At 43.8% G+C, this 15,717-nt stretch overlaps 1 protein-coding gene across 3 annotated transcripts in view; it reads left to right on the top strand.

The window, feature by feature from the left end:
* Positions 1-388: 388 nt before the first annotated feature.
* Usp39 (ubiquitin specific peptidase 39) overlaps positions 389-15,717 on the top strand; it is a 35,338-nt gene continuing 20,009 nt past the window's right edge. The window contains exons 1-6 of one of the 3 annotated variants that reach the window (XM_076833574.1): positions 389-689; positions 1,651-1,720; positions 3,661-3,755; positions 5,352-5,488; positions 6,304-6,456; positions 14,586-14,811. In XM_076833574.1, coding sequence (XP_076689689.1) covers positions 428-689; positions 1,651-1,720; positions 3,661-3,755; positions 5,352-5,488; positions 6,304-6,456; positions 14,586-14,811 — 943 coding nt within the window. In that variant the 5' untranslated portion in view covers positions 389-427. Of the gene's footprint in view, positions 690-1,650; positions 1,721-3,660; positions 3,756-5,351; positions 5,489-6,303; positions 6,457-14,585; positions 14,812-15,717 lie in introns of those variants that run through there. The other 2 variants (XM_076833573.1, XM_076833575.1) reach the window with 2 other exon arrangements.

Raw genomic sequence — 15,717 nt, 5'->3', positions numbered from 1 at the left:
TTTGTCCAGCAATAAGATTGGAAGGAAGTGGAAGAGTGGACAGAGCTCTGCCTGGGTTCAAATCCAGGCTTTGCTGTTTAAGAGCTCATCACCCTCCAAGGCGAGGAGGTTGCGCGAGACAACCTCCGATGGCGGTTTTGAGGTATAAAGTGTCTTGAAATCTGGGTTCCAAGTACAACTGCCACTACCCAGAAAACGCGGTACCGATAAAACGTCCCTGTCTCTTAAGCAAGGAGAGCCAACAGGTCCTGAGGCAGGGGGTCAGGCATCTCGGCGCGCCGCACTTCCGGCGCTTCCTGCCGCGTGAATTGTCTCCGCCGGCGACTCGTAGAGCGCGTCGAGCTCGGCCGCCCCGAAGCTCCTGATTGGCCCCGTGCCGCGCGCTCGGCGTCCAGCGCCTGCGCGGGTTGCTGGGCTGGCGGTGGCGATGTCCAGCCGGTCTAAGCGGGAGTCGCGGGGCTCGGCCCGCGGGAAGCGCGAGTCCGAGGCGCGGAGCAGCTCGGGTCGCTCAAAACGGGAGCGCGAGCGGGAGCCTGAGGCGGCCGGCTCCCGGAGCAGCCCGGTGCGCGTCAAGCGCGAGGTCGAGCCGGCGAGCGCGCGCGAGGTCCCGGCGCCCACCGTCCCGGCGCCGCGGGTGAAGCGGGAGCGTGAGGCCGACGAGGACTCGGAGCCCGAGCGGGAGGTGCGAGGTGCGCGGGGCCGGGCGGGCGGGCGCCACCCGGGCGGTCTGGGGTTTCCCTGCGGCCCCGCCACTGCTCTGCCGGGGTCGGGCCAGGCCCTGCGGCGGCCAAGACCGCGCTGGTCCAGCGGCCGCCCCTTAGTAAATGCCCAGGGCTTCCGCAGCCACCGTACCCTTCATAGGGCTCTGCGGTGCCTACTGCGGGCGGACGGGTCGGCGCGCGCCTGAGACTGGCTGTGTCCCGCCGGCCAGGTGGACGGCCTGGGAGACTGTTCTCCGTCGGGCCCTGAGGTTCTGCCCATGTGGGCCACAGGCTGGCGGCCTTGGCTCCGGGTTTAGCGTGTGGGTGCAGTGAACAGCAAGGGGAGACCGGCTCCAACCAGCTCTAGAAGGTGCGAGTTCTGTAGGCTCTGGGCTCTTTGGTCAGGCACTACACCTATGCAGTTTCTCTTACTGGGGCTTTGTGGGAGTGACTCTAGCACGGACACCCGTGCTATATTCTGGCCACTGCTGTTGCTTGTTAAACAGTCTTTTGTTTTGGACCCAATGCCGAATGTGGTCCTTCAGTATCCTTGAAAACTGGTAGGCTAAATTGTTAAAGGTTAAATCTGTGACATGGATCCAGACAAGTGGCACATTTAGGATATCCATACACACTCCTCTTTAAACTGTAGTTGTGCATTGCATTGGCCTTATCTTAGCACTTGAGATATAGTTCACGAGATCTTCCATGTCTCATTGAATTTCTTTATGTAATGTATAAGTGAATCTTGTTGGTTAAATACATAGCAAGAACATCCTTCCAGCTTCTGGCTTGTTCCCCTAGTGGACTTTTAAAAAAGATGATTTGCCATATAAGAAATTAGGAGTTCATCTGGATTAGATTTTCCATTTCTTTGTTTCTTAGCACTGGTAGTTGATTCTGAATATAGGGTTGTCATTTTAAAAATCTGCAATGATTTTCCTTTTAGCAAAGAATGGTCGCGTGGATTCTGAGGATCGGAGGAGCCGCCACTGCCCATATCTGGATACTATTAACAGGTCAGTAGGATAGAGAAGCTGAGGATGGCTTAAGTGTGTGGGGGGTCTACATGGAAAATTCTTTGGATTATACATCAAACAACACTTTACTCCTTTAAAAGCTTTCTGCCAAGAAAATTGTGTTTCTTGCAATATTTGCTAATGTCATTTTTGGGGGGCGTCTACTGGAGAATGAACCTGGGCATTCTACCACTGAGCTACATCCTTAATCCTTTTTATTTATTTACTTAGTTTGAAACAGGGTCTTGCTGAGACACTGTGGGGTTCAGTAAGTTGCTGATGCTGACCTTGAACTTAACATTCCTAATGCCTGAGCCTTCCAAGTTGCTGGGATTACAAGTGTGAGCCATTATACCCTATTTAATCTTTGTTCTTCAAATATAAAGTGGCAGAAATCATTTTGTTTTTTTAAAAGGTGGGCATATACATAAAGAGCTTTTAGCTTATTCTTAATTTGTTTTTTTGAAATAAGAGGACACATATTGTACTTAAAATAGCAATAATAAATATTTATTGAGCATTCTTTGTATATCAGGTATTATTCTCGATGCTAAGGATTCAACAGACTTAATAGTAGCAGACTTAATAGTAGTAAAGTATTTACTACTAGGCATGGTGGCGTACACCTGAAGTCCCATCTATTTGGAAGGCTGAGGCAGAGGATGGCAAGTTTGAGATCAGCCTGGGCAACAGATCCTGTCTCAAAACTGAAAAGGGTTGAGGGTGTTGTTCAGTGGTAGAGTGCCCCTGGGTTCAACCCCCAGTACCCCCCCCCCCCGCCACACACACACACACACACACACACACAATTGTCAGTAGTTACAGCTGCACTGTACAGGATCATTTATAATTCACTAGAGAAATCCCTATGTCACTTGTGGGTTTGGTGGAGGTAGAGTTTTTTTTTGTTACTTTCTGTCCAGTATTCACATGCTATTACTTGACACTTGAATACATAATATAGTTGTAGGTATTCTCCTAAAATCTTTCAAGTTTCCCCCTTATTTTTATGGAGAAAAAGAATTTTTTCTCAGGCTGGGGTTGTGGCTTAGAGGTAGAGCGCTCGCCTGGCATGTGCGAGGCCCTGGGTTTGATCCTCAGCACCGCATACAAATAAGTAAGTAAAATAAAGTTATTGTGTCCAACTAAAACTAAACAATAAATAGTTAAAAAAAAAAAAGAATTTTTTTCTCTTATAAAATGGTGTATTCAGTCTGTTTATGTCCTCTCATCTCCCAGAATGCTGTGGGGACCCTACTATAGTCCTATATCTACCTTTCCCTTCAGAGAAGGTCATGATAATGAAGGGTTCTTAACTGGCTACAAATATAATCATCCCTTGGTACATGGAGGACCAGTACTAAGAACCCCCATGGATACCAAAATCTGTGGATAATCAAGTCCCTTAAATAAAATGAATTGCCATGGTATTTGCATGTGATCTATGCTCATCCTCCTGCACACTTTAAATTATCCTAGGTCACTAATTAATGCTGATATAAGTACTGTATAAATAGGTACCATACTGTATTGGTTATGAAATAATGACGGGAAAAATGTCTGTACTTGTTTATTACAGATATAGTTTTTGTTTTTTTCCAAATACTTTTGATGTGTTTGGTTGAACCCACCAGTGTAGAACCCATGGATAAGTGCACACTACTTCTATTAAGGAAAAGGGTCATGGGCATTATGTGTCAGGTGCAGACACCTCCACACTGCCTTGGGCATGGTAGCTGGAAATGGAGAAGGATTAATGCGCTCCACAATTTACACCTGATTCTAAACCATTCTCTGCAGGGTACTATGGGACACGTGGAATCTGGGGCTCTGTTTGGGTCCCTCTTAGACTTGAAGCCAACACAGCTGTTTGGGGTCCTCCCAGACACTGACCTATTGATTATGTGGTCTTTTTTTGTGTGTTGTTTTGATTCTTTTAGGAGTGTGTTGGACTTTGACTTTGAGAAACTGTGCTCTATCTCCCTTTCACATATCAATGCATATGCCTGTCTGGTGTGTGGCAAGTACTTTCAAGGTGAGTGAATATTTTCAGAGCTATCTGCAGGTTTTCTTTTATTTATTTATTTTTTTTAAGAAAGCAGTTTGTTCTTGAGAGTCATGTCTTGTAATCCCTCTTTGTTCCAGGGACATTGGAATACTCTTAGAAAACCAATAAAAAGGTCTGTGGTCAGAAATTGAATACATCTGAGAGGGATAGATGACTAGTTCTGTAAAAGACAAAGACTTTTGGATTTCTGACTTTAATGTTTTCTGTACTTATATCTTTCCTTTTTTTTTTTTTTTTGGTACCAGGGATTGAACTCAGGGATACTCGACCACTGAGCACATCCCCAGCTCTGTTTTATTTAGAGTCAGGGGCTCACTGAGTTGCCTAGCACTCTTCTGTTGCTGAGGCTGGCTTTGAACTCAAAATCATTCTGTCTCAGCCTCCTGAGCTGCTGAGATTAGTGGCGTGAGCCACCGTGCCGTCTACTTATGTCTTTCTTGTGTGTGTGTGTGTGTGTTGGTGGGGGGGGTCCTGGGAATAGAACCCAGGGCCTTACACATGCTGGTAGATAAGTGCTCTCCTACTGAGCCATACCCCCAGCACTACTTTTGTTTTAAGTACTTTCTTATTCTGTTTTCTTTCTAAAAATTTATTTCACCTCATTCAGACTAAGCAAATACTGTGCACAAAGTATGGCAGATGTTTCTAACAAGGTATAAACTTCATTCTTTGCTCTTATAAGGAGCTTATGAGAAGTCTGGTTTTGGCAACAATTGGTGAATCCTATAAGACCAAAAAGATTCCTGCTAGACTGTGTGTCAGTGAATAAAAATAGGGGCAGTAGGAGCTGAAAAATGCAGAGGTCAGTGCTGCCTGGGGGTGTATGTTGACTTCATGAAGGAAGTGAAGTAGAACTTGAGCTGGCAGGACATGCAGGTTTTTTTTTTTTTTTTCCTTTTGGTACCAGGGATTGAACTCAGGGGCACTCAACCTCTGAGCCACATCCCCAGCCCTATTTGTGTTTTATTTAGAGACAGGGTCTCACTGAGTTGCTGAGAGCCTCGCCATTGCTGAGGCTGGCTTTGAACTCACGATCCTCCTATCTCAGCCTCCCCAGCTGCTGGGATTATAGGTATACGTCCAGCTGACATGCAGGTTTTGAACGGAGCAGGGGAGACAGATCCTAGACAGCAGTGGCTGCCTGAGTGAAGTGCACAGGAACGGGACAGTCTGAATATGAACAGTTGGAGGTTAAGGACTGGGTGATGGGGCTATCACAGGGCATGTGTATTTACCTACATAATGTCAGATATCATCATAGATAGTCCTAGTTTCTGATACTTAGAAATCTAGCTCTTGTATGCATGTATATATATTTTGTATTGAAATCAGTTTCCATAACCTCTTTCTTTATGCCATCCAGCGAGTGAAGTAAGTAACATGCTGTTGTTTTTTGCTAATCTTTGTGATGAGAGAGGCTCATGTGGAGATTCGTTTATGGATGGTGTAATACTTTGTGCTGCTTTTAACATGTTCCAATACAAAATAAGGGAAGGAGGAGCAGATCTTGTCTGTGTCTTCCTTGGGCCTGCCCCTCTTATAGTCTCTTGTCCTTCCCTATAGGCCGAGGTTTGAAGTCTCATGCCTACATCCACAGCGTCCAGTTTAGCCACCATGTCTTCCTCAACCTCCACACCCTCAAGTTTTACTGCCTTCCAGACAACTATGAGATCATCGACTCCTCCCTGGAGGATATCACGGTGTGTGTCTGTGTCCAGGGAGGCTGGCTTGGGGCAGTTTTGTATATGTGTGGTTCTAGGAGTTCACATATGCTAAGCAAGTGTTCTACCATTGAACTGCATCCCCAGCCCGTTTTCAAATTTTGAGACATAGTGTTACTAAATGGCTGGGGCTGACCTTGAACTTGGCGTTCCTCCTGCGTCAAGTCTTCTGAGTTACTGGGATTACAGTCTGTTCAATTATACCCAGTTGAGGCAGATTCTTCTGTGAGCCAACTCAGGGTTCCTTGACAACTACCTCACCTGTAATCAGGGAGAATCTGGATAGATGGAGAAACTGGGATAAATTTGAGGTTTCAAAGGGAGTTCACGATGACCTCCATCCAGTCTGTAACTTTGGGAGTATTCTGCTCCCACCGTCCACTCCCAGGGAGTCCTAGAGTCCCCAGTCCTGCCCAAGGGGAGGAGGTGCTGCACTCCTAAGCTAGGCACACATGCCATACTGGGTAGGGCTCAGGCTCCTGCTCTCTCTAGAGATCGAGTGTCCTACAGTGTGACAGCCATTTATCTTGGAGATGGTCAGACATGAGGTTGAACAGAGATGTGGGATTTATTGATTTGGGATACGGAGAACCCTTTGTTGACCAGCAGTGTGGAGAGGAGCTGTGCTGAATTACTTCGTCTTCATCCTTGTTGCTTGTGGGTCTTTTTGGGTGTGTGGGAGGTGCTCATGACCAAAGCATTTTTGGTTTTTGGTAGAAATTACTGTTCTGGATATATCTTCTGAACTCTGTTTATATCTCAAAAACAATGTAGGATTTTCTTTTTCTTCACAGTATGTGTTGAAGCCCACTTTTACAAAGCAGCAAATTGCAAACTTGGACAAGCAAGCCAAATTGTCCCGGGCGTATGATGGTACCACTTATCTGCCGGGTATCGTGGGACTGAATAACATAAAGGCCAACGACTATGCCAATGCCGTCCTTCAGGTAGGATCCAGATAGGAAGGCCGAGGGGAGAGGGTGACAGAAGCAGTATCGAGTCTGCCAAGACATTGCTGCGTTCTTGCTGAGTGTGGTCAAAGGGCCCAGATGTTGGGTTTGGCTAGGAGCTTCCCTTGAGTATTTGTTCTACAGTAAGCCAAATTTTCCTGTTTCTGCTCATGGGGCTGCTGCCAGATGCTTAGGCATTTTCCAGCTTTTTCATGGCCTCTGGAGTTGCTGAGGAAGGAGGGATAGAATCCATGTTGCCAGGAAATACCAAATAAGAATTTTTCTTTCCCCAGTGCTGAGTATCGAATCCAGGGAAACTCTATCACTGAAATATATCCGCAGCCCTTTTTATTTTTTATTTTGAGACAAGGTCTCACTAAGTTGCTTGGGCTGGGCTTGAACTTGTGGTTCTCCTGCCAGCAACTGCTGGTATTATAGGTGTGGCCTCTGCATCAGGCACATTTCTTTTTTTATGGTGTAGGTGTTCATTGTGTGGGCTGTTGTCTTATTCCCCCCCTAATTTTTTTTTATTTACACAAGTTATATATGTTTATCATAGAAAAATTAGTAAGCAGAATCTCACTTCACCAAGAAAAAATTGATTTAAAAAATTATAGACATAAACAGGATTATTGAAGGGAAGGTATATGAATTATAAAGTAAAAGCCTTATTCCTTTCTCTCCTTAGTATTCTGTCCTGGAGTACTTAATAGTATATAGTTCTAGAATTGTTGTGACTAAGGAGGCTGAGGTGGAGGGTCACAAATTTGAGGCTAGCCTTAGCAACTTAAGGGGACCTTTAGCAACTTAGACTCTGCCTCAAAATAAAAAGGACTGGAGATGTAATTCAGTGGTAAAGTACTCATGGGTTCAATTCCCAGTCCCCAAAACAAACATGACTGGGGTTGTGGCTCAGTGGTAGAGCACTTACCTGGCACATGTGAGGTACTGGGTTTACTTCTCAGAACCACATAAAAAAATAAAGCTATTATGTCCATCTACAACTAAAAAATATGCATCATTACTACTTGGCTATGTCTCTTAGCAAGAAACAAAGAAATAGAACTTTTTCTAAATGTGTATAGCATAATACTCTGTCATATGGTAACATGATTATTTTGCCGTAAAATCTGACGTAGTTCACATTGTCTCTTGTGACCAGTGTGCAGTCTCTTTTTTTAGTTGTAGATGGACACAATATCTTTATTTATTTATTTTTGCGGTGCTGAGGGTCGAACCCCCTACCTCACATGTGCTAGGCAAGCGTCTACTGCTGAGCTACAACCCAGCCCTGCAGTACCTTCTGACGTGTTATTTTACACACACACATTCCCCCTCCTGGTTTGTTTGTTTTTTGGCGGTGGGGGTGGGGGGTGAGTGCTGAGGAATTGAACCCAGGGCCTTGCTGCCCCTAGTCTTTTTACTTTTTGTGATACTTACGTTTTATTATATTTATTTTCTGTAATTTAAAATGCACATAACTGGGGCTGGGGATGTGGCTCAAGCGGTAGTGCGCTCGCCTGGCATGTGTGCAGCTTGGGTTCGATCCTCAGCACCACATGCAAACAAAGATGTTGTGTCCGCCGATAACTAAATAACTAAATAAATAAATAAATAAATATTTTTAAAAAATGTACACAACTGTTTATGAAGCAACATAATATGTACATGTCTCTCTTCTTTTTAGTGGTTCAACTCAGGGCCTCTTGTTTGCTAGACAGGGGCTGCACTGCTGACCTACATCCCTGGCCCCTAGGCAGCATCCTTAATGATTACATGCTATTCTTTTTTATTGAGTTGGAATTGATTCACCCATTCTTATACTAGTGTGCATAGGATCTAGATTCCAGATATAAGTGTTTTGAACAATCTCTAAACCCACCAGCAACCCCAAAGAGCCTTCTTTCATCTTGTGTTGTCATTGTTAGCATTGAGAAAATTTTTTCTATGTTATAGGTATCTTTATTTTTTATATATATATATAAATATATATGTATGTATATAAAAATATTTTTTTTTTAGTTGTAGATGGACATAGTACCTTTTATTTGTTTATTTTTATGTGGTGCCAGGGATTGACCCAGTGCCTCATGCATGCTAGGCAACTGCTCTACCACTGAGCCAGTCCTAGGTATCTTTATTTTTAACTTAGGTGTTTTGGATCACTTCCAACCTTAATTATTTGTGTGTATGTGTATAATTTATTTATTTAAATGAATGGGTCGTAAGTACTCTTTTCCCTATTGTTTCGGCTTATTGAGCTTTATGAAATATATAAGAAAACCATCATTTGGTTTTATTGTACAGGTTGCTATATTGCAAGTATTTTCTTGCAGTTTTTAACTTGGCCTTTAATTTTTTTTTTTTTTTTTTTTTTTTTTGTCTTTATAAAAGATTACTAATTCGGGGCTGGTGCTGTGGCTCAGTGGCAGAGCACTCGCCTAACACGTGTGGGGATCTAGGTTTGATCCTCAACACTACATAAAAATAAATAAATAAATAAATAAAGGTATTGTGTCCAACTATAACTAAAACAATATTTTTTTAAAAAGATTAGTTTTTACATAAATTAAGTACCTAATTTTACATAAAAAAACAGACAACTTGGGGGAAAAATCGAGTGTGAGGTTTTCAATTAGAAAAGCCTGAATTTTTGAGGACAAATTGTGTAACGCAACGAAGGTTGTGAGAGAGGGAGATGGATTCCTGCTGTGGGTGCAGCAGGAAGAGGCTGAGCAGCCACTTCCAAGCCAGGGGCAGAAGGGACTCCTTCCTCCCCAGGTGTGTGGACTGCCAGTGCCTGACAAAGCTTGCGCTCTGACCAGTCCGTGCCCTACATCCTGGGGCTGCTTGTATGGGAACAGGAGGAGACCTAGGAAGGGTTTTATATTTGGTTCTTTTCAGTTATTCATGACGTGGAGTGTATTCTTACCCATCACACGTACATGGAGTGTAACTTCTCATTCTGGTGATTGTACATGATGTGGAGTTTCATTGGTTGTGTATTCATGTGTGAACATAGGAAAGTGATATCTGAAAAATTCTACTGTCTCTCCTATTAGGTTTCCCACCCTTCCTTTCATTCCCCTTTGTCTAATCCATTGAATTTCTGTTCCCCACCCCGCTAGTATGTGTTAGTATCCACATATCAGAGAGAACATTCAGCCATTGGTTTTGGGGGATTGGATTCTTTTACTTAGTATGGTAGTCTCCAGTTCCATTCATTTACTAGCTAATGCCATAACTTCATTCTTCTTTATGACTGAGTGATATTCCATTGTGTATATATGCCACAATTTGTTTATTCATTCATCTGTTACAGGGCATCTATGTTGGTTCCATAGTTCAGCTTTTGTGAATTGAGCTGCTATAAATATGGATATGACACATTACATTACTGTATGCTGATTTAAGTCCTTTGGGTATATGTTGAGGAGTGGAATAACTAGGTCAAATACCATTCCAGGTATTCTGAGAAATCTCCATATTGCTTTCCAGAGTGATTGCACTGGTTTGCAGTCCCACCAGCAATGTGTGAGTGTACTTTTCCCCCACATCCTGGCCAACATTTATTGTTACTTGAATTCTTGATAACTGCCATTCTGACTGGAGTGAGATGAAATCTCAGTGTAATTTTGATTTTTGCAATTCTCTAATTGCTAGAGATGTTGAGCATTTTTTATATATTTACATACTCACACACACACACACACATATACCACACATATTTTTTTAAATTTGTTGAGAGATCATATTTCTTCTGTGAAGTGCCTGTTCAATTCCTTGCTCATTTTTTTTTTTAATTGTATTATTTTATTTTTTAGTTATTGGTGGACACAACATCTTTGTTTGTATGTGGTGCTGAGGATCGAACCCGGGCCACACGCATGCCAGGCGAGCACGCTACTGCTTGAGCCACATCCCCAGCCCCCCTTGCTCATTTATTGATTGGATTATTATTTGTTTTTTTGGTGTTAAGTTTTTTGAGTTCTTTATATATCCTGTGGAATAATGCTCTGAGGTGCAGACGGCTGTGATTTTCTCCCATTCTCTAGGCTCTCTTTCACGTTGTTTGCTGTGAAGAAGCTTTTTAGTTTCATGCCATTCCATTCTTTTTTTGGGGGGGGTGGCAGGGGGCGGTAATTTGGGATTGAACTCAGGGACACTCAACCACTGAGCCACATCCCCAGCCCTATTTTGTATTTTATTTAGAGACAGGGTCTCACTGAGTTGCTTAGTACCTCACTTTTGCTGAGGCTGGCTTTGAACTCATGATCGTCCTGCCTCAGCCTCCTGAGCTGCTGGGATTAAAGGCATGCATCATCATGCCTGGCCCATTTATTCTTGATTTTACTTCATGTGCGTAAGGAGTCTTGTTGAGGAATTCAGTTCCTGAACCAACATGATGGAGAGTTGGGCCTACATTTTCTTCTGTTAGGCACAGGATCTCTAGTCTAACGCCTAGGTCCTTAATCCACTTGAGTTGAGTTTTGTGCATGGTGAGAGATAGGGGTTTAATTTCATTTCTACATATGGATTTCCAGTTTTCCCAGCACCCATTTGTTGAAGAGGCTATCTTTTCTCTAATGTATGTTTAGGGCGCCTTTGTCTAGTATGAGATAGCTGTATTTATCTGGGTTTGTCTCTGGTCCTGTATTCTGTACCATTGGTCTACGTGCCTGTTTTAGACCTAGTACAGTTTAAAATCCAAAACATTTTCATAAAAGGTTGGTGATAAGCATAAATTTAAATAATTGGTGCAATATTTAAAAATATTGGAAAATCATGGCTGTTTAAATTCTTTACAGGAAGTGTTATCTTGGTAAAAGAAAGGGATGGAGTTCTTATCTCAGAGGGAACAGATACACTTAGCTCAGAGTACTACAATTCATTGCCAGGTGACTGTCCCTTAGAAAGCCAAGGGCCCAGAAAAGAGGGGACAGGTATTCATTCTTTGTTTAGCACTCTGATAAATAGTGTTTCAGGAAGTCTTTCTCAAATATCATTCAGAACTGTGAGTTAGATCCCAATTGCGGCTGTCTGTTCCCCTTGCCAGCCTCCCCTCCCCATATGGTTCTCCTCTCAGAAGTAAAATTAGGACAGGACTGCGTTCTGACAAGAAAGGTGGAGACCAGTCCCAGGCATTCCAGTGTGGGTCCTGTTGCCAGGTCGGCTGGAGACCTGTACTCAGCTAGAGGAGATGTGATCTGCACGATTGTTCTTGGGAAAATCTGGAGTTCAAGAACCTTATGGGGCCATCTTGAGATCAGATAAGCTCAACATCCAAAAGTATCCCTGGATTTGTTCTTTCTTCTGATATCTTGTGTCCTTGGGATCAGGGCCTCTTTTGCTGGCATCTAATAATTCACAGTGAAGAGTTTGATCATATAATCCTTTGCACTGAAGGGTGGCTTTTTTTTATTTTTTGGTAAAACACTTAAATTTTTTTTTTTTTTTTAATTTTTGATTGAATCCTGGGGCACTTAACCACTGAGCAACATCCCTAGCTCTTTTTAAAATTTCATTTAGAGACAGGGCCTTGCTAAGTGGCTTAGGGCCTTGCTAAGTTGCTGAGGCTGCCCTTGAACTTGAAATACTCTTGTCTTAGCCTCCTGAGCAGCTGGGATTACAGGCGTATGCCACCACTTCCAGCACTGAAGGGATTTGATCTGCCACTGTCTTCGTATGAGATCCTGGAAGCAGTTATAATTGATCAACACCCACCATTCTTGAAAGCTTTCAGATAACTCGTTCTGTCAACCAGCTCCATGGCAGAACATCATAGTAGAAGGTGCCAGCTCACAGCAGCTGGGGAGCAGTGCGCTAAACTTTTTAAATGTATTTTTACCATAAAGAATTATGTAGCTGGGCGCAGTGACCCACGCCTGTCATCCCAGTGGCTGAGGAGGCTGAGGCAGGAGGATCAAGTTCAAAGCCAGCCTCAGCAAAAGCGAGGCACTAGGCAACTCATTAAGACCTTGTCTCTAAATAAAATACAAAATAGGGCTGAGGATGTGGCTCAGTAGTTGAGTGCCCCTGAATTTAATCCCTGGTCCCCACCACCTCCACAAAAAAATAATTGTGTAAAAGCTAAGTGGGGGGAAGGAAGGAGGGATGAAAATGCGAAAGACAGTAGAAACTCCACGTCATGTACAACTACAAGAATGGCAAGTTATGCTCCATGTGTGTATGATAGGTCAAAATACAGTCTACTGTCATGGATAACTAAAAAGAACAAATTTTTAAAAATGGAAGAAACAAAGAATTGTGTAAAAGAATGTAAAGGCCTGTTTATTCTATTTGGTGATGATTCCTGGTGTGGTAACTAGTTCCTGGAAAGGTCATTTTCTTAGGTGGAGAGAGATGTTTCAGACTCCTCCTCCTATAAACTCTCATGACTTTGAAAACTATCATAGGTAGGATGGTTAGTCCTGGCTTTCTGAGTCTTAATTCTCATGGATGAGTCTCTTTATTTATTAAAATATTAGGTGAGCAAACCCTCTTTTGGTGATGTCCCCACTGAAGTAGAGTTGAGGGGACCTGACTCTAGTCTCTCTCTGAGGCTGCCTGTCACTAGATGTATTGAGCCCTGAGAGCACCTCTCTCTATAAGGTGGATAACTGAGAATTAGGGTTAACTTTATCTATACTTCCCTCTTTTTGAGAGTAGTTCTCCTTTTTAATAATTACTGCCTGAGCATCAAGCCCGTGTTCCTTTAGCTGAGCTTGTGCTATATGTAGCTGGGCACAGTGACCTATGCCTGTTATCCCAGCGTCTGAGGAGGCCTGATCCCCTTAAGGTTATGGTGATCTCCAGGTCCCAAGACCTCCCTGCCTGGACCTATCGTAGTTAGCAGAAAACCTCTGTCCTCTTTCCTAAGTGGGTTGGCAAGGGAAAAAGTACTGGAACTCATGAACCCATTGGGAATGATCCAGGGTATACTCTGCTTGTATTCAAGGTCTGTTCTGTGGTCTCCCTCCCAGTTCAGAGCTGAGATCAGCAACCATGCCTTTCTTCCTAAAGCTTGCATGACTAGTTTTTCTCTTTTTGCCTGATGAAGTCAGATTTGTTTTTTTGAGTGTGTGTTTTTTTAAATTTTTTTTATTTCAATTCATCGTACACAAACGAAATGCAACATTTCAATTCTCTGCTTGTACATAGTATAGAAATGTACTGTTGGGGCTGGGGATGTGGCTCAAGCGGTAGCGCGCTCGCCTGGCATGCGTGCGGCCCGGGTTCGATCCTCAGCACCACATACAAAACAAAGATGTTGTGTCCGCCAATAACTAACAAATAAATATTAAAGTTCTCTCTCTCTTTCTCTCTCTCTCTCTCTCTCTCTCTCTCTCTCTCCCCCTCTCTCCCTCCCTCTCTCCCTCCCCCCCACTCTCTCTCTAAAAAAAAAAAAGAAACGTACCGTTCATGCAATCATACATAATAATGATGTCCATCTCATTCCACCATCTTTCCTACCCCTGTCAGATTTGTTTTTGTTCTAAATGACCATTTTTCACCATAACAAGTACATTCAGTTTTATGTGCAATTGCATGGTTTTATTAGAGAAACATCAAATTTTGTGATTTTAATATTTTTTCCTTCAGGTTTTTTGTTTGTTTGTTTGTTAGAGCTTTATAGTTAAACATTGTAGTTAGTTCATTCTGCCAAACTCATACATGCATGGTCACATTATTTTAGTATGGTGTCGAGAAGTGGGGGCTAGTGTTCCCCAGATAGTTGTCTCTACTCCAGTCAAAGGAGGTGATGAAAGAGTACATGATTTTTGGCCTTTAGTACCTCGTGAATTTCAGTATTGACACAGGTCTTCTTAGAGTAAGAAAGGGAAGTATTGAGTGGCAGTAGATAGCGATTTGAATACCTTTTTATTAACTCCTCTGTGATGTCCATATCTACCAAGTGTCTGCAGAACTGTATTCTGGAACCTAGTGTGAAGGATATTTCTGTAATATCATGTCTAGATAGGATTCTCAAAGGGTCTATTTCCTTTGGACTCTTCAGGCTGACCCAGGCCCCTTGCAGGGCTCTACCAGAAAAATGTTGGCTGGAAGGGCTGGGCCCAGCGACCCTGCAGAGGGGCTTTGGATTAAGTACAGTGTTTGATTTCCAGGCTCTGTCTAACGTTCCTCCTCTCCGGAACTACTTCCTAGAAGAAGACAATTACAAGAACATCAAGCGTCCTCCAGGGGACATCATGTTCTTGTTGGTCCAGCGTTTTGGAGAGCTGATGAGAAAGCTCTGGAACCCTCGAAATTTCAAGGCTCATGTCTCTCCCCACGAGATGCTCCAGGCTGTGGTCCTCTGCAGCAGGAAGACCTTTCAGATCACCAAACAAGGTAAGGAGCAAGGGCTGGAGGGAGGCTCTGTGGCAGAGCATTTGCCCAGCACCACAGGCAGAAACACGGGTCAGAAAGAGGTCATCTGTGTTTCTCTGACTTGAGGACAACAAAGCTAGTTTGAGGAAGAAAATGTACTTCTGCTTTGCAGTGAATCTTGATGATAGTCGTGAGTGAGTGAGTAGCTTGGATGGGTTCCTTACTCCTCTCTTCTCAGAGTCCCAGAAGCTGAACAGAAGGCCTGTCTTGTTTGGTGAGGTGGACTGTCTGGTGTAGGGAATGCCGAGAGGCTAGGCAAGGCAGCAGCCCATGCTGAGTCCCTGCTACCTGTGATTCTCACCTTGTCAGGGCTCCACATGGGTCCTCTGATGAACCTCAGGTTGCTGTCATCTCTTTGGGCCCAGGTTGTCATTGCCTTGTGAATAAAATAACTCTTAGTACCTGGATCTTGGGTGCTGTCTGCTAGTGTGTACATCAGTTTGCTCAGCATACATTTGTGGGGCTAGACTTTGGAGCCACAGGGAGCTAAAGGCTAAAGGCAAGGTAGTTGCAGAGAAAGGTAATCGCAGGGTGTTAGGCGCTGCGGTAAGAAAGGGCAGAGTGTGCTCTGGAGGGAACACAGACAAGGACCCCAGCTGAACAGGGGGAGGCGGGTTGTGGGCAGGCGTTCTGGGTAGAAGCATAGAGGTACGGGATCCAGGCTGACTGCCTGCACTTAGCTGGACCTTGGATTCTGGGGTCAGTGGAGAGCTGAGGTGGAGGCAGGGAAGGAAGGACCAAATTCCTGGTTTATGTGCCACTGTGGGAGTTGTGATTCTCTTCTGTCAAAGGTGGGGGCCAGTGAAGACTTCTATGTGAACATATGACAGCAGACTAGGGAACAACTTAGTGGCTTTTAAGAGTCTC

The sequence above is a fragment of the Callospermophilus lateralis genome, chromosome 14 (assembly GCF_048772815.1).
Source record: "Callospermophilus lateralis isolate mCalLat2 chromosome 14, mCalLat2.hap1, whole genome shotgun sequence".
NCBI classification, from domain to species: domain Eukaryota; kingdom Metazoa; phylum Chordata; class Mammalia; order Rodentia; family Sciuridae; genus Callospermophilus; species Callospermophilus lateralis.
This window is presented reverse-complemented; position numbering and strand designations above follow the sequence as displayed.